Source organism: Schistocerca gregaria, chromosome 3, assembly GCF_023897955.1.
Source record: "Schistocerca gregaria isolate iqSchGreg1 chromosome 3, iqSchGreg1.2, whole genome shotgun sequence".
Classification (NCBI taxonomy): Eukaryota; Metazoa; Arthropoda; class Insecta; order Orthoptera; family Acrididae; genus Schistocerca; species Schistocerca gregaria.
In genome coordinates, this window is record NC_064922.1 from 872425327 (window position 1) to 872444710 (window position 19384).

The 19384-nt window shown below is 39.3% G+C and overlaps 1 protein-coding gene across 2 annotated transcripts in view; it reads right to left on the bottom strand.

Moving 5' to 3' along the window:
- The window catches only part of LOC126354920 (uncharacterized), a 60909-nt gene that overhangs the window by 30034 nt on the left and 11491 nt on the right, over window positions 1-19384 (bottom strand). For both annotated transcript variants that reach the window (XM_050005011.1, XM_050005012.1), the window contains exon 5: window positions 10483-10799. In XM_050005011.1, coding sequence (XP_049860968.1) covers window positions 10483-10799 — 317 coding nt within the window. The remainder of the gene's footprint in view (window positions 1-10482; window positions 10800-19384) is intronic.

Below are 19384 nucleotides of genomic sequence, written 5' to 3' on the forward strand. Positions count from 1 at the left end.
ACACCGCAGAGACAGGCTGGACAGTGAAGGGGGAGGTGTGCTTATAGCGATAAGAAGTGCAATAGTATCGAAGGAAATTGACGGAGATTCGAATTGTGAAATAATTTAGGTGAAGGTCACGGTTAAAGCAGGCTCAGACATGGTAATTGGATGTCTCTATAGGCCCCCAGGCTCAGCAGCTGTTGTGGCTCAGCACCTGAAGAATAATTTGGAAAATATTTCGAGTAGATTTCCCCACCATGTTATAGTTCTGGGTGGAGATTTTAATTTGCCGGATATACACTGGGAGACTCAAACGTTCATAACGGGTGGCAGGGACAAAGAATCCAGTGAAATATTTTTAAGTGCTTTATCTGAAAACTACCTTGAGCAGTTAAACAGAGAACCGACTCGTGGCGATAACATATTAGACCTTCTGGTGACAAACAGACCAGAACTATTTGAATCAGTTAATGCAGAACAGGGAATCAGCGATCATAAAGCGGTTACTGCATCGATGATTTCCGCCGTAAATAGAAATATTAAAAAAGGTAGGAAGATTTTTCTGTTTAGCAAAAGTGACAAAAAGTAGATTACAGAGTACCTGACGGCTCAACACAAAAGTTTTGTCTCAAGTACAGATAGTGTTGAGGATCAGTGGACAAAGTTCAAAACCATCGTACAATATGCGTTAGATGAGTATGTGCCAAGCAAGATCGTAAGAGATGGAAAAGAGCCACCGTCGTACAACAACCGAGTTAGAAAACTGCTGCGGAAGCAAAGGGAACTTCACAGCAAACATAAATATAGCCAAAGCCTTGCAGACAAACAAAAATTACGTTAAGTGAAATGTAGTGTGAGGAGGGCTATGCGAGAGGCTTTCAATGAATTCGAAAGTAAAGTTCTATGTACTGACTTGGCAGAAAATCCTAAGAAATTTTGGTCCTATGTTAAAGCGGTAGGTGGATCAAAACAAAATATCCAGACACTCTGTGACCAAAATGGTACTGAAACAGAGGATGACAGACTAAAGGCCGAAATACTAAATGTCTTCTTCCAAAGCTGTTTCACAGAGGAAGACTGCACTCTGCTTCCTTCTCTAGATTGTCGCACAGTTGACAAAATGATAGATATCGAAATAGACGACAGAGGGATAGAGAAACAATTAAAATCGCTCAAAAGAGGAAAGGCCGCTGGTCCTGATGGGATACCAGTTCCATTTTACACAGAGTACGCGAAGGAACTTGCCCCCCTTCTTGCAGCGGTGTACCGTAGGTCTCTAGAAGAGCGAAGCGTTCCAAAGGATTGGAAAAGGGCACAGGTCATCCCCGTTTTCAAGAAGGGACGTCGAACAGATGTGCAGAACTATAGACCTATATCTCTAACGTCGATAAGTTGTAGAATTTTGGAACACGTATTATGTTCGAGTATAATGTCTTTTCTGAAGACTAGAAATCTACTCTGTAGGAATCAGCATGGGTTTCGAAAAAGACGGTCGTGTGAAACCCAGCTCGCGCTTAGGCCTTAGACACGGGTTCACAGGTAGATGCCGTGTTTCTTGACTTCCGCAAGGTGTTTGACACAGTTCCCCACAGTCGTTTAATGAACAAAGTAAGAGCATACGGACTATCAGATCAATTGTGTGATTGGATTGAGGAGTTCCTAGATAACAGAACGCAGCATGTCATTCTCCATGGAGAGAAGTCTTCCGAAGTAAGAGTGATTTCAGGTGTGCCGCAGGGGAGTGTCATAGGACCGTTGCTATTCACAATATACATAAATGACCTGGTGGATGACATCGGAAGTTCACTGAGGCTTTTTGCAGATGATGCTGTGGTGTATCGAGAGGTTGCAACAATGGAAAATTGTACTGAAATGCAGGAGGATCTGCAGCGAATTGACGCATGGTGCACGGAATGGCAATTGAATCTCAATGTAGACAAGTGCAATGTGATGCGAATACATAGAAAGGTAGATCCCTTATCATTTAGCTACAAAATAGCAGGTCAGCAACTGGAAGCAGTTAATTCCATAAATTATCTGGGAGTACGCATTAGGAGTGATTTAAAATGGAATGATCATATAAAGTTGATCGTCGGTAAAGCAGATACCAAACTGAGATTCATTGGAAGAATCCTAAGGAAATGCAATCCGACAACAAAGGAAGTAGGTTACAGTACGCTTGTTCGCCCACTGCTTGAATACTTCTCAGCAGTGTGGGATCCGCACCAGATAGGGTTGATAGAAGAGATAGAGAAGATCCAACGGAGAGCAGCACGCTTCGTTACAGGATCATTTAGTAATCGCGAAAGCGTTACGGAGATGGTAGATAAACTCCAGTGGAAGACTCTGCAGGAGAGACGCTCAGTAGCTCGGTACGGGCTTTTGTTAATGTTCCGAGAACATACCTTCACCGAAGAGTCAAGCAGTATATTGCTGGATCCTACGGATATCTCGCGAAGAGACCATGAGGATAAAATCAGAGAGATTAGAGCCCACACAGAAGCATACTGACAATCCTTCTTTCCACGTTCAATACGAGACTGGAATAGAAGGGAGAACCGATAGAGGTACTCAGGGTACCCTCCGCCACACACCGTCACGAGGCTTGCAGAGTATGGATGTAGATGTAGATGTAGAAAATCGTAGAGGGAGATCAAGAGATGAATACAGTAAGCAGATTCAAAAGGATGTAGGTTGCAGTAGTTATTCAGAGATAGAGAGATTTGTGCAGGACAGAGCAGCATTGAGAGCTGCATCAAACCAGTCTTCGGACTGAAGACCACAACAACATTCAATTCAGCACAACTTCAATAGTTATTCCATCTGCTGGATAAATTCTACTATCTGATTCCACTCACTGGGTTTGACCAATGATGTCATACAAGACGCAAGGTCGCTACATAGAGTCAATCTTTGAAAGCAGCTGACGATATTCATAAATATATGATAAAATCACAATTACAGTTCATGTGATTTTTTACTTAGCCACAAATTACATCAAAATAAATTACAGATACCGGAAATAAAAAAGAACAAAACAAAACAGAAATATATCAATTTGTGTGTGAAACAAAATATTGTCATAATTTATCCGAGTAAGAAAAGCACAGAGACTCTTTAAAGCCCATTAAAGGACAGCGTATGGTGAAATGTTAATATTATAGAACAATGCTAATTTATAACAAAAGTTATTGAATATAATGGGGCTACCTCAGGAAGTGGGTGTTTTTGGTAGGGAGAAACTAGAACATAACACAACAATAGGAAAATAAAATAAACAATGATGTACATGAAACAGTAGCATGAAATGTGGAGAATCAGAGGCAAAAATCCTAAAATAAGACAATACATGAACAATGAAAATTAAAAAAAAGTAACAAATATTGGAATTGATAAATAGACTTGACCTATATAAATAAATTCTAGTTACCAATTCCAATACTAGTTACTTTTAACATTATTTCAGAGAGCAATTACAGGTGCAGGAAAGCTACTGTATTTCAGAGCACACACTTCCTGCAAAAAATGATGTAAATAAGCGATAACTAGAATTGACGTCTTATATAGCTTAATTCTGCTTACTGATTTCAATATTTATCATTTTTTGCAGTAATTTAGAGAGGAATTACAAATGCAGAAATCCTATCCCATAACAGTGTGCACACCTGCTGAAAAATGTTCTAAATAATGAAGCCTAAATTGTTGGAGTCAGTAACTAGAATTGACCTATACAGCAGGTCAGTTCTAGTTACTGATTCCAAGCATTCAATGGTTCAAAATTTTGGACATGTTTGCAGTAAGTGTGTGAAGTCAGTTTTAGTAGGATTTCTAGAGTTCTTATTGGTGTCTGAACTACTGCAAAAAACAACAAATATTGTAGGTATTGATTCCAAGATCCTTTCTTTTTCATAGTAGTGAAGACAGTGATACCATATTTATAAATCTTATAATACTATTGTGCACACATTTGTTGCAAAAATGGTCTAAATAACAGACAGTGGAATCATTAACCGGAATTAATCTATATAGGTAAATTATAGTTACCAATTCCAATATTTGTTACCTTTTTGCAGTAGTTTAGAGTTACAAAAGAAGAATTCCTATTACATTTCAGTGCCCACACCTTTTGGAAAAAGAAAACATTATAAAACTTCCTGGTAGATTAAAACTGTGTGTGAGACCGAGACTCTAAATCAGGACCTTTGCCTTTCGTGGGCAAGTGCTCTACCGACTGAGCTACCCAAGCACGATTCATGCCCCGTCCTCCTCACAGCTTTACTTCTGCCATTATCTTGTCTCCTACCTTCCAAACTTTGCAGAAGCTCTCCTGCTAACCTTGCAGAACTAGCACACTGCCAGGAAGTTTCATATCAGCGCACACTCGGCTGCAGAGTGAAAATCTCATTCTGAAAAACATTATAAACAATATAACCATAGGATGGTTCGAATCGGTAACTAGAACTGACTTATGTAGCTTAACTCTAATTACTGATTCCAGTACTTGTTACTCTTTGTGAATTTCCATTTCTTGTGTAGTGACTTTTCTTTTAGGATTCCAGTGTCAGTTTTCCCACATTTGATGCTACTGTTCTTTATATGTTTCATATGTGTTATTATTTATTTCATTTTCCCATTGCTGTGCTACAGTTTAGTGTCACTCCAGTTAAAAGTCCCCGGTAGCCCCTTTAGATTCAACAGTTATTATCAAAAATTAACGCTATTTCACAATATTATGACTTCACCATGCGATATACTATACTGGATGAAGAGGTTCTCCGTACTTTTCTCACTCACATTAAATGTGGTGATGATTTATGTCAGACATGTATACTTCTCTTTTTATGTTCCTGGTTTATTTTTTTCCCTTAAATTCTTTTCAATATAATTTGTGGACAAGTAATTAATCAGATGACTTCTGATTGTAATTTTGTTGTATGCTACTTTGTTTACGAACATGACGAGTTGCTTTCAAAGCTTGCCTCTGTGTACCACCTTTGCCTTAGATATGTCATTGCTCAAATCAAGAGTGGAATTGGATACTAGAACTGACCTCGATGTACCTATCTACTATTCAGTATTGCATTCTTGTATAGCACCACATTCAAGTGTTCCTATTCTCTTCTTGTGTGTACTTTATATCATCCATGTTTCATATCCATATAAAAGTACACACCATAAAAATACAAACAGAAAAGGATTCCTAACATTTAGATTTAAATTCAGCGTTAAGAATTTCTCTTTTTCAGATGAGCTTTTATTGCTGTAGTCCATATGCATTTTATATTTGCTCAACTTTGGCAACCATCAGTTGTTTTGCTGCAAAAACAGCAGAATTCTGATTTAATTCTACTACATTCATTTATTCTTATTTTGCTCTAGTTTCTAATGATTTTATGTCCACCTTTCAAGACACTGTCCATTCAGTTTAAATGCTGTTCCAAGTCTTCTGCAGCTTCTGACAGGGTTACAATATAGTCGACAGACTTCAAGGTTTTTATTTCTTCTCCCAGAACTGTAATTCCTTTTCCAAATTTCTCCTTGGTTTCCTTTACTGCTAGCACAATGTAAAAGTTGATTAACATAGGGGTAGGCTACCACGCTGTCTGACTCCTTTCTCAACCACTGTTTCCTTTTTGTGTTTCCTGGCTCTCATCACTGCAATCTGGTTTTCATACAAGTTATAAATAACATTTTACTCTCTCTATTTTATTTCTGCTGCTTTCAGAATTTCAAAGAGTGCACTCCAGTGAACACTGTCACAAGCTGTCTCAATATACTAATGTTATAAAGATAGGTCTGCCTTTTTTCAAACTATCTTCTTAAATAAATCGAAGGGTCATTATTGCCATGTATGTTCCTCTATTTCTCTGGAATCCCCTAAATGATCTTCCCCAGCATTAACTTTGCCCAGTTTTTCATTCATGCCAGTATTTTGCAACCACAACTTATTAATCTGATGGTAATGTCCACAACTGTCGGCAAATGATTTGTTTTGAAGTCTGAGAGTATTTTACTTGTCTCATATGTCTTCCTCCCCCCATGAACCATGGACCTTGCCGTTAGTGGGGAGGCTTGCGTGCCTCAGCGATACAGATAGCCGTACCATAGGTGCAACCACAACGGAGGGATATCTGTTGAGAGGTCAAACGTGTGGTTCCTGAAGAGGGGCAGCAGCCTTTTCAGTAGTTGCAGGGGCAAAAGTCTGTATGATTGACTGATCTGGCCTTGTAACATTAACCAAAACGGCCTTGCTGTGCTGGTACGCGAACGGCTGAAAGCAAGGGAAACTACAGCTGTAATTTTTCCCGAGGGCATGCAGCTTTACTGTATGATTAAATGATGATGGCGTCCTCTTGGGCAAAATATTCCGGAGGTAAAATAGTCCCCCATTCGGATCTCCGGGCGGGGACTACTCAAGAGGATGTCGTTATCAGCAGAAAGAAAACTGGCGTTCTAAGGATCGGAACGTGGAATGTCAGATACCTTAATCGGGCAGGTAGGTTAGAAAATTTAAAAAGGAAAATGGATAGGTTAAAGTTAGATATAGTGGCAATTAGTGAAGTTCGGTGGCAGGAGGAACAAGACTTCTGGTCAGGTGACTACAGGGTTATAAACACAAAATCAAATAGGGGTAATGCAGGAGTAGGTTTAACAATGAATAGGAAAATAGGAACGCGGGTAAGCTACTACAAACAGCATAGTGAACGCATTATTGTGGCCAAGATAGATACGAAGCCCACACCTACTACACTAGTACAAGTTTATATGCCAACTAGCTCTGCAGATGACGAGGAAATTGAAGAAATGTATGATGAAATAAAAGAAATTATTCAGATAGTGAAGGGAGATGAAAATTTAATAGTCATGGGTGACTGGAATTCAGTAGTAGGAAAAGGGAGGGAAGGAAACGTAGTAGGTGATTATGGACTGGGGCAAAGAAATGAAAGAGGAAGCCGCCTGGTAGAATTTTGCACAGAGCACAACTTAATCATAGGTAACACTTGGTTCAAGAATCATAAAAGAAGGGTGTATACATGGAAGAAGCCTGGAGATACTAAAAGGTGAACTCTGACCACAATCTATTGGTTATGACCTGTAGATTAAAACTGAAGAAACTGCAAAAAGGTGGGAATTTAAGGAGATGGGACCTGGATAAACTAAAAGAACCAGAGGTTGTACAGAGTTTCAGGGAGAGTATAAGGGAGCAATTGACAGGAATGGGGAAAAGAAATACAGTAGAAGAAGAATGGGTAGCTTTGAGGGATGAAGTAGTGAAGGCAGCAGAGGATCAAGTAGCTAAAAAGACAAGGGCTAGTAGAAATCCTTGGGTAACAGAAGAAATATTGAATTTAATTGATGAAAGGAGAAAATATAAAAATGCAGTAAACAAAGCAGGCAAAAAGGAATACAGACGTCTCAAAAATGAGATCGACAGGAAGTGCAAAATGGCTAAGCAGGGATGGCTAGAGGACAACTGTAAGGATGTAGAGGCTTATCTCACTAGGGGTAAGATAGATACTGCCTACAGGAAAATTAAAGAGACCTTTGGAGAAAAGAGAACCACTTGTATGAACATCAAGAGCTCAGATGGAAACCCAGTTCTAAGCAAAGAAGGGAAAGCAGAAAGGTGGAAGCAGTATATAGAGGGTCTATACAAGGGCGATGTACTTGAGGACAGTATTATGGAAATGGAAGAGGATGTAGATGAAGACAAAATGTGAGATACAATACTGCGTGAAGAGTTTGACAGAGCACTGAAAGACCTGATTCGAAACAAGGCCCCCGGAGTAGACAACATTCCAATAGAACTACTGACGGCCTTGGGAGAGCCAGTCCTGACAAAACTCTACCATCTGGTGAGCAAGATGTATGAGACAGGCGAAATACCCTCAGACTTCAAGAAGAATATAATAATTCAAATCCCAAAGAAAGCAGGTGTTGACAGGTGTGAAAATTACCGAACTATCAGTTTAATAAGTCACAGCTGCAAAATAAGAATTCTTTACAGACGAATGGAAAAACTAGAAGAAGACGACCTCGGGGAAGATCAGTTTGGACTCCGTAGAAATGTTGGAACACGTGAGGCAATACTGACCCTACGACTTATCTTAGAAGCTAGATTAAGGAAGGGCAAACCTACGTTTCTAGCATTTGTAGACTTAGAGAAAGCTTTTGACAATTTTGACTGGAATACTCTCTTTCAAATTCTGAAGGTGGCAGGGGTAAAATATAGGGAGCGACAGGCTATTTGCAATTTACACAGAAACCACATGGCAGTTATAAGAGTCGAGGGACATGAAAGGGAAGCAGTGGTTGGGAAGGGAGTGAGACAGGGTTGTAGTCTCTCCCCGATGTTATTCGATCTGTATATTGAGCAAGCAGTAAAGGAAACAAAAGAAACATTTGGAGTAGGTATTAAAATCCATGGAGAAGAAATAAAAACTTTGAGGTTCGCCGATGACATCGTAATTCTGTCAGAGACAGCAAAGGACTTGGAAGAGCAGTTGAACGGAATTGATAGTGTCTTGAAAGGAGGATATAGGATGAACATCAACAAGAGCAAAATGAGGATAATGGAATGTAGTCGAATTAAGTCAGGTGATGCTGAGGGAATTAGATTAGGAAATGAGACACTTAAAGTAGTAAAGGAGTTTTGCTATTTGGGGAGCAAAATAACTGATGATGGTCGAAGTAGAGAGGATATAAAATGTAGACTGGCAATGGCAAGGAAAGCATTTCTGAAGAAGAGAAATTTGTTAACATCGAGTCTAGATTTAAGTGTCAGTAAGTCATTTCTGAAAGTATTTAAATGGAGTGTAGCCATGTATGGAAGTGAAACATGGACAATAAATAGTTTGGACAAGAAGAGAATGGAAGCTTTCGAAATGTGGTGCTACAGAAGAATGCTGAAGATTAGATGGGTAGATCACATAACTAATGAGGAAGTACTGAATAGGATTGGGAGAAGAGAAATTTGTGGCACAACTTGACCAGAAGAAGGAATTGGCTGGTAGGACATGTTCTAAGGCATAAAATGATCACCAATTTAGTATTGGAGGGCAGCGTAGAGGGTAAAAATCTTAGAGGGAGACCAAGAGATGACTACACTAAGCAGATTCAGAAGGATGTGGGTTGCAGTGGGTTCTGGGAGATGAAGAAGCTTGCACAGGATAGAGTAGCATGGAGAGCTACATCAAACCAGTCTCAGGACTGAAGACCACAACAACAACAACAACAACAACAGAAACAACAACAACAACAGAAACAACAACAACAACAACAGAAACAACAACATATGTCTTACATACTAGGTGAAATAATTCAGTCATGGCTAGCTCTCCATAAGATATCAGTAATTCCAAGGGAGTGTCATGTATTCCGGGAGGGGGGGGGGGGGGGGGGGGGCAGTCTTGACTTTGGTCCTTCAGTGCTCTGGTGAATTCATCAATTCTTCTCACAGTATCCTTCCTATCTTCATCTTCTCTTGCTACAATATTATCTTGAAGTGTGCTTTCCTGGAGAAGACACGCTATACATTCCCTCCCCCCATCAGTTTTATCTGTTTTGCTCAGTATTGGCTTGTTACCTGAACTCTTAGTATTCATACAGGTGTTTCCATTATCTCCAACAACTCTTTAATTTTCCCCATGGGCGGCATCTTTCTTCTTCCTAGTTATGAATGCTTTCTCAGCCTTGTATTTGTCATCTAGTCAATCCTGCTTCATCATTTTGCATTTCTTGTGCCTTTACCATTTTGCACTTCTTGTGCTGCTTCATTTTTATATTATCTCTTTTTGCCAGATAAATTCAATATATCAGGTGTTATCCATGGATTTCTATTGTGTATTGCCTTTGAACCTGATTGATCCTGTATTACCTTCATTATTTCATTCTCCAAAGCTACCAATTCATCTTCCATTGTACTCCTTTCCTTTGTCTTTTAGTCAATTGTTGCCTAATACCACACTCAAACTCTCTAACAAGCTATGGTTCTTTCCATTTATACAGTTTTCACCTCATTAATTTGCTCTCTTCTGCAATTATAAGCAATAATTTATGGTTAGAGTCCACAGCTATGGGAAAAACACCCTTCTTGCCCCACGAAACTGCTGCTGAGCAACTATTACCTCATTTCCAAATGGAGTATTTAGTGCAGAGCATTCAATTTTGATATGATGGATGCAGTAAAAGCTCTATTCACTGACTCATTTGGTCACTCAGTAGGTAGCAAATAGAACAGAGGTATAGAGAAAGACATTCACCATTAAATGTTTGAATGTGAGTTGTAAGTATGTTTGAAAGATGTCCAGTTGTTCCAAAGTTATCAAACAAATTTTATGGATTGCCCATAATTTTTATATTTCACAAGATGATGTGCTCATTAATTTGTGGATGACTCATTATTTGCAACTTTCCAGATAGAAATCCACTAACTGGCAGAATGCTTTGTTTAACAATAGAAAGTACATTTAATGATGCCAATACCAAACATATACTCACAGTTATGACAAGAGCATCACCACTGGTGTGGAGGCAGCATATGTGAGTTACTCCTCTCACTGCAAGTTCTCTGATTTGAAGGCCACTGCCAGCACCACCACTATCATTATGTGATGTTTTGCAAGTTTCTGGTTGCCAGCACCACAGATGACTCCCATCTCCAGCCAAAACATGACTGCCAACACCACACGATACACGAATAGTGCCAGGGAGACAGGAAGTAACATATTCTAGCTGCCCCATAGATTTCTCATTGCTTCGTACTTCTACAAGAAGGCCTGGTTCCAGAGCTATGACCAATTTCATGTGTGTACCACCTGTTGGATACTAAACACTTAATGTCCTCATTAATTTCATTATTAGTCATAGATAATGATACTTACAAAGTTTAAAAGTAATAATAATTGCTACGAGTAAGTTGAATTTTAATGTAATTTTTATTTGGTTATTTAAATGTAAGAAAAATGCCAATATTTTTATGACAATTTAATCAAGGGAATACAAGCACAACTCTACTTCATGCAACTTAAATGCTCACTATCACTTTCTTTACTTTCAAATACTTCCTTGTATCCATCAGAAATGTGTTATTTCAATGTTATGGGGCAGAAACTGCATCTACATTCCTCAAGTTTACAAAGTACAATCAATACAGAGTTGTATGCCATAAATAAATAAACAATAATGAAATAACTTACTGATAGGCATATAGAAGTATATATTCCAGATTAAAGTGTTGACAGGAGGTTAGTTAATATCATCAAGGCAACTTATCTAAACAGCATAAAATTATTAACCCAGTTGGTAGATAGAAATTTGAACTACAAATACACATTCGGTGCCTTAACCACCAAGCGCTTGCTGTTACTGTCAATACATGGTAAAGACATTAGGCATGGTCCTACAAACCACTGCCATACTTGATATTAATTGTAGGATTACAGCAAGCTGTTCTTTGAGCTACAGAACTGTGAGAAATTTTGTTGACTATACCTTCGTAAATAAACATGACTGGAACCATTTGAGAATAGCCATGAAATTTGTAAATAGATCCCTTTCATAGTTCACTGTATCAACATACATTCTATGAACTGCAAGCAAAATATAAACACACTATATGACATGCTGTTGGTTGCATATGAGTTCTCTCTCCTGGACCCTCCTTTCTCTCTGCATTGGATAGATGTATCAGACAGAAATGATCATGAGCAATTTAATCTGACACACCTACCTGTTATGTGTAACATCGTCTTTCACACTGATGATGGGGCAATGTGTCATGGCACATACGAGGACGTTGGCATCAACATCTTATATCTTTTTGAGTGTAAACTCATACACTTACTGATAGCTTCTGCAGTTTCCATATAGAGTGGAAGCATTGTCCGATGATGGCAAAGTTTTATTTTTTGTGTTGGGCACGGGACCACTTTAGACAGTTTGTCTTGTACCAATGATGGGTAAAGGTGTCATGTCAACCGGACATGAGGTACTGTGGCTTACGTGTTGTTATAAAAATGTTATGTTAGTAGCAATGGGATAATTAGTAAAAAAATTAGCTACAAGCTTCTAACTATTCATTCTGTTGAGAGATGCAATTGGAAATCCATGTGTGAGGGTTTCTGGACCGATGTTCAGTTTGTTCACTTGAGGAACAGTGACTATTAGGAACTTATTATAGTATCTTTCAGGTTAATAAATCATCAATAAAAACACAAATAATGCAAGCAATAGGTAACCACTCACCGTATAGCTCAGTAAGCTAAAGGGACAATAACAAGACTGAAAATCTTTCTGAGCTATCAATGTCCTCATGCCTTTGCAGATTACATTGTCACAATGCTGGGACCAGGGCAGGAGGACACCGGAAGTTCGGCAACATTTTCAGTCTTGTTCTTGTTGCTGAAAGCACTGAGCTACACAGATAATCATTAACTTTACTCATAGAATTATTATCACTGCAGCATCAGGTAAATGATACCAGCTAGGAAAACGTAGCAATGCACAAACACTTATCAACCAGAACATTATGAACACCTACCTAACAGCCAGTATGCCTACCTTTGGCACGAACAACAGTGGTGCATAGAGACATGGAAGAAATAAGCCCTTAGTAGGTCGCTGGAGGAAGGTGGCATCACATCTGCACACACACACAGGTCACATAATTCCAGATAATTCTGTGGAGAGGGGGCTATGAGCTCTGACACCACATTTGGTCACATCCCAGATGTGTTTGATCAGGTTCAGACTGGGTGAGTTGGGGGGGAGGGGGGGGGGGGACAGCACATCAATTGGAAATCGCCGCTGTGTTCCTCGAATCACTACATAACAATCCTGGCCGTGTGACATAGCACATTATCTTGTTGAAAAATGCCACTGCTCTTGAGAAACATGGTTGTCATGAAGGGATGTATGTGATATGCAACCTATACCAGGTGTTACAAAAAGGTAGGGCCAAAATTTCAGGAAACATTCCTCACACACAAATAAGGAAAAGATGTTATGTGGACATGTGTCCGGAAACTCCATGTTAGAGCTCATTTTTGTTTCGTCAGTATGTACTGTACTTCCTCGATTCACCTCCAGTTGGCCCAATTGAAGGAAGGTAATGTTGACTTCGGTGCAATCACGTCATCAACACAGATTTTGTGTGAACGTTTGGGGAGGCAGTGTTGGTGATGTCTTGATTGGGCCCCATGTTCTACCACCTACGCTCAATGGAGCACATTATCATGATTTCATACGGGATACTCTATCTGTGCTGCTAGAACATGTGCCTATACAAGTACGACACAACATGTGGTTAATGCACGATGGACCTCCTGCACATTTCAGTCGAAGTGTTCGTACGCTTCTCAACAACAGATTCGGTGACCGATGGATTGGTAGAGGCGGACCACTTCCATGGCCTCCACGCTCTCCTGACCTCAACCCTCTTGACTTTCATTTATGGAGGCATTTGAAAGCTCTTGTCTACGCAACCCCGGTACCAAATGTAGAGACTCTTCGTGGTCGTATTGTGGACGGCTGTGATACAATACGCCATTCTCCAGGTCTGCAGCAGTGATCCCATGCGATGGAGGGTGGATGCATGTATCCTCGCTAACAGAGGACATTTTGAACATTTCCTGTAACAAAGTGTCTGAAGTCTCGCTGGTATGTTCTGTTGTGTGTTTCCACTTCATGATTAATGTGATTTGAAGAGAAGAAATAAAATCAGCTCTAACATGGAAAGTAAGCGTTTCCAGACACATGTCCAGATAATATATTTTCTTTCTTTGTGTGTGAGGAATGTTTCCTGAAAGTTTGGCTGTACCTTTTTGTAACACCCTGTATACGATACTCCTTGGCCCTAACAATGCCTTGCGAGAGCCCCACTGAACATGTTGATATCCATGTAAATGTTTCTCCGAGCATAATGGAGCCACCGCCAGCTTTTTTCTGTCCTGCAGTACATGTGTCAAGGAGCTGCACCCCTGGAAGACAAAGGATTCACACCCTCCCAATAGCATGAAGAAGATATCAGGATTTATCAGACCAGCCAATGTTCTGCCACTGTGCCAATGTCCAGTACTGATGGTAACATGCCCGTTTTCGTCATAGTTGCCCACATCATGGTGTGAACAGTGGCACATGCATGGCCATCAGCTGCAGAGCCCTATTGTTACAAGTGTTCAGTGCACTGCGTGTTCAGACACACTTGTACACTACCCAGCATTACAATCTGATGTTAGTCTGCCATAGTTCGCCACCTGTCCCATTTTACCAGTCCGCTTAGCCTACAATGTCCAACACCAGCAACAAGTGTTGGCCATGCAACCCTACGGTGACTGGACATGGTTTCGCCTTGGTTTTGTCACATGTTGAAGACACTGCAGCACTCCTTGAACACTCAACATGTCGTGCAATTTCTGAAACGCTTGTGCCAAGTCTCCGGGCCATCATACTCTGCCCTCAATCATATTCTGATAGATTGTGTGCCTTTCCCACTCTACACACAGATAGCACGCTCACTGATAATACATGCATTGTGCATGTGTCTGCCTAGCAGTCCTTCCTCGGCAGGTGACACTGGTATCACTTGGATGGGATTATATCAATAGCAGGTCGGTGGCCATACAGTTCTGGCTGATCAGTGTATGTATGTTTTGGTCTATTCCAATATTTGATTTGTGATCCTTGGAATAACATTTCGAGGGCAATGATTCTGTGCTTTCTTGAGTTGGACTCTGTTTTTGGACTAGAATGAGTGTTTCATATTTCACTGACTGTTTCTCATTTAAATTTCAAATATAGTGAGAACAAACTTTAGGCTGCTATGTATGCTTTAAGATGGTTTTTTATTTTTATTTTTCCTCTTCTCTTTCATTTCATGTCAAGTTTCATTTGTAACTGTTTCTTAGTTATTTATCTTCACATCTTATTATTTGCTTCAATATCTTTACTGGCAACCTTTTAAGCAGTAGCGCTCTTCTATATGTACTCAGAGGGTGTTATGTTTTCTAACTTTGTTTGAAACAGAGCGAAACACATATGATGTAAACTAGGTAAAGAAGAATAAACAAAAAGCAGCAGTTCCTGTGTGTGTGTGTGTGTGTGTGTGTGTGTGTGTGTGTGTGTGTGTGTGTGTGTGTGTGTGTGTTGAGGGGAGCATAAAGGCAAAAGAGTGGTAGCTCAAAAGCTATGACTCTGTGCAGCTGTTGTAACCGCGACCGGAACTGTCACGAGGTTGTCGAGAACAAAAGCATGGAGGGACCAAACGGGAGCAGCCCACGAACAAACAAAACAAACAGGAAAGGGCGGAAATGAACAACGATGGACGAACGAGCAAGCCCTAACGAACAACAACATGCAAATAGCAACGGGGTCACAAGCGAAACCTCACGAATCCGCAATATCCATTCGTACACGGAAATAAAGTAATGTATACACGTTGACTGTAGGTGAGATGTCGATAGACGAACGCGAATATCAGACAGCCTGCTGAGCAAGAGGCAGGCGTTGAAATATATGATAGAGTACATCACTATTGGTCACTGGGATCACGTGCTCCACAATGGCGCCCTCACATTATACGCAGGCCAGGAGCGTACGCACAGCCGTGGCTTACGGCGAGACGGTTGGAGAGACCTTTAGTGGTAATTGAGGTCCATGCCGTCTGGCACAGATTCGTAACCTGCGGTGCTCTGTACCAGAGCAGCGACATCATGCTTCGATCAGCTACTTCTGTAATTTTCGTTTATCAAAAAATATTTAATTTCAAAAATAAGGAACACAAAATATCAGTTATCTGAACTGGTAATAAATAGCTTAAAATGAAAAAATAGACGGGTTTCTGCAGTTGACAGAATTCGTACCCTACAAGATAACATTCTAAATCTCGTAACGCTTGCCGTCTAACATCATTTTCGTAGCACTATACAGTCTCAAGAATGTGTGTCCTCTGGAAACTGATGAAAGAACATACTATAGTATATATTTATTTATAATGTCTTTTATACACAAACATTTACTTTAAGGGTACAACAATAATATTCTGATTTATTATAAGCAGACTAAATACTTTCTACTCAAAATTAAAGCAGGAAATGAATGCTGCAAATATTTGTGAAAAAGGAATATTATCTATTTATCATCTGCTGGAACAGGAACAACTAACTGAAGCAAAGCTAACATACACAAAGAATTAAGAATACACTACAGTAGGGAGACCCTAAAATTCTCTCATAATGATAAAGGGAGGGGGAAAAAAAAAAAAAAAAAAAAAAAAAAAAAAAAAAAAAAAAAAAAAAAAAAAAAGCAACTAACAGACCAGACCAGATACTGTAATCAGATTAGTACTATCAAGAGAGGCTACAGATGGTTGATAAACCACCAATAGGGGCTTTTTTTTAATAGAAAAAAGAAAATAAACACACAGAAAAGAAATACAGAGGGCAAGTGAAAATGAAATGAAAGAAAAGCGACATAAATGGTGAATGGAAAAATAGTTTTATAAGCAAAGCAAGCTTGAAAAAAAAAAAAAGAGGAAAACTTTTCTTACTTCATGCATGTAACTGTAGGTTTCATGAAACATGCAAGTACATCCACTAAAATGAACCTTCTAGCCGCAATCTAAATACAGCTCTGTATGGTATAACTTTTAAGCTGTTCAGCAGAAATCTCTAATGTCCTGACAGGTTCCTTCGACCCTGGCCGTAATGTAAAATTTGTGATATGCAATATTTGAATGGGATGGCTTGATATACGCATTGCAAAAATGGAATTGCTAATATCAGCTTAACACCAGAGAAATGCATCAATGACACTTATGAGACAGACATGGTATACATTGTTTTTTCTTCTCTTAAAATAAAAAGGAAATGCACCACAAAGGAGTTATCCAAATGGGATGGAAATAATTACAACCTCAGAAAAACTGGATGATTTATTCAAGAGAAAGAACTTCACAAACTGTGCAAATCAATAATGCATTAGCTCACCTCTAGCCCTAATGCAAGCAGTTATTGAGCTTGGTATTGACTGAAAGAGTTCTTGAATGTCCTCCTGAGGGTTATCATGCCAAATTCTGTCCAATTGGTATGTTAGATCACCAAATTCCAAGTTATTTGGAGGACCCTGTTCATAATGCTCAAAATGTTCTCAACTGGGCAGAGATCTGGCAACCTTGCTGGCCAAGGTAGGGTTTGGCAGGCACGACGACAGGCAGTAGAAAGTTTCCCTTGTGTGGATGGTCATTAGCTTGATCAAACCTAAGTCCAAGATTGCTTGCCATGATGGGCAACAAAATGAGGCATAGAATATTATTGACATACTGCAGCATTGTAAGGGCACCGTGAATGACAACCAAAGGGGTCCTGCTGTGAAACGAAATGACATCCTTGACCTTAACTCCTGGGTGTCAGGCCATGTAGCAGGCGACCAATGCCCGAGGTGTCTCCAGGCATGTCTTCAGCCTGGAATCTCGTTAACTGGAGTAGGATTGTCCACAGTGATGAGTCCTGCTTTGAAATGAGTCCTGATGACCATTGAAGGCGTGTCTGAAGATGCCCCTCAAGAGGGCATCCAACAGCTCTATTAATCAATGCCAAGCCAAGTAACTGCTTGCGTAAGGGTCAGAGGTATACCAATGAATTATTGACTTGCTCAGTTTGTGAAGCTCTTTCATTTGACTTTTTCTGTAATTGGAATAATTTGTTTGCATGTACATTTACATATTGTAAAAACAGTTTCTTTGTGTGTAGTGGCATAAAATCCTATTAACTACCAATCAAAATTTATGTGCACCTGTCCCAGACAAATTTGAACTGTTTTGGATATCAAAGGTGACCCTACAGTGGGGATGAAATGGATACCTGTTTGGCCACACAGCAGATGTCTGGCCATTCTATAAGCTGATTTAAGTGGATATTTGGCTAACATTAATCTGGAGCACAACATTTAGGTATTTAGGTCTGAGTGATTTCTTGGAGATCAGGTGCAGACAAACGTATGGATTTGGTTAAATGCAGGAATTGTCGTTCATGAGTGAAGCAAGCAAATGACACACTGATTGACTGACTTGATTATTTGATTTGTTGCAAATTATGACCATTTTCCTCTGTTCTTATTTGACATTACCACTGGAAATAATTTTTTAATCAGCAACACAAATAAGGAAACATGTCGTTTGGGGATATTCTTATATAAACAGTGACAATATTAAGTTTCCTGTTTATTTGTCGTTCCGAGTTCAGATTTCTTGTGGCGAAGAAGGGAAAAAAAAAGCAAGTATGTACCAAAGCCTTAGCTTATCTTTTATTCTATTACACTGATAAAGAAGGTATTTCTCCATGGATTTGATGGTTAATATCACTAAGCAGGTAGCTATTTACTGAATACTCAGCTTAATTGAACTTGTTGGGATGCGCAAATGATTTTGTGAACTTACTTTTAAAACATAATTTAAATGAATAAAAATATGTACCCTACCTTGAACTCAACAAAATATTTTTTTTTTTTTTTTCTAGCAGGTACTTCAGCTATGAACAACCATTTGAAAGTTAAACAACCAGATAAATTCTGAGCAATTAATAAAGGTACAATGAGCAATTATCTGTCAGAAAAAGGACTGGATTTAAAAGACTGCCTGAACAAGATCTACCGCACTATACAATACAAAGTTGTATATGTTGTTTTTACTTCAAAGACTGGTTTGATACAGCTCTCAGTGCTACTCTATCCTGAGCAAGCCTCTTCATTTCCGTGTAACTACTATAACTTACATTCTTCTGAATCTATTAACTGCATTCATGTCTTTGTCCCCTAGTACAATTTCTACTCCTTCATTTCCTCCAGCACTAAATTGGTGATTCCCTGAGGTCTCAGAATGTGTCGCATCAGCCGATCCCTTCTTCCAGTCAGGTTGTAACACAAATTTCTATTCCCATCAATTCTATTCAATACCTCCTCATTTACCTGATCTACCCATTTGATCTTCATTATTCTTCTGTAGCACTACATTTCAAAAGATTTTATTCTCTTCTTGTCAAAACTGTTTATTGTACATGTTCTTCAAAATTGCTTTTCGTGCCATCACCAGTCTACATTTTATATCCTCTCTATTTCTGCTACCATCAGTTATTTTGCTGTTCAATTGGCAAAACTCATCTACTAATATTAATGTTTCATTTTCCTATCTAATGCCCTCAGCATCACCTGATTTAATTCAATTACATTATGTTATCTTTTTTTTTTGCTTTTGTTGATGTTCATCTTATATCCTCCTTTAAGACACTGCGCGTTCTGTTCAACTGCTCTTCCAAGTCCTTTGCTGTCTCTGACAGAATTATGCCATTGACAAACCTCAGAGTTTCTATTTTCCTCCCTTCAACTTTAATTCTTATGCCAAATTTTTATT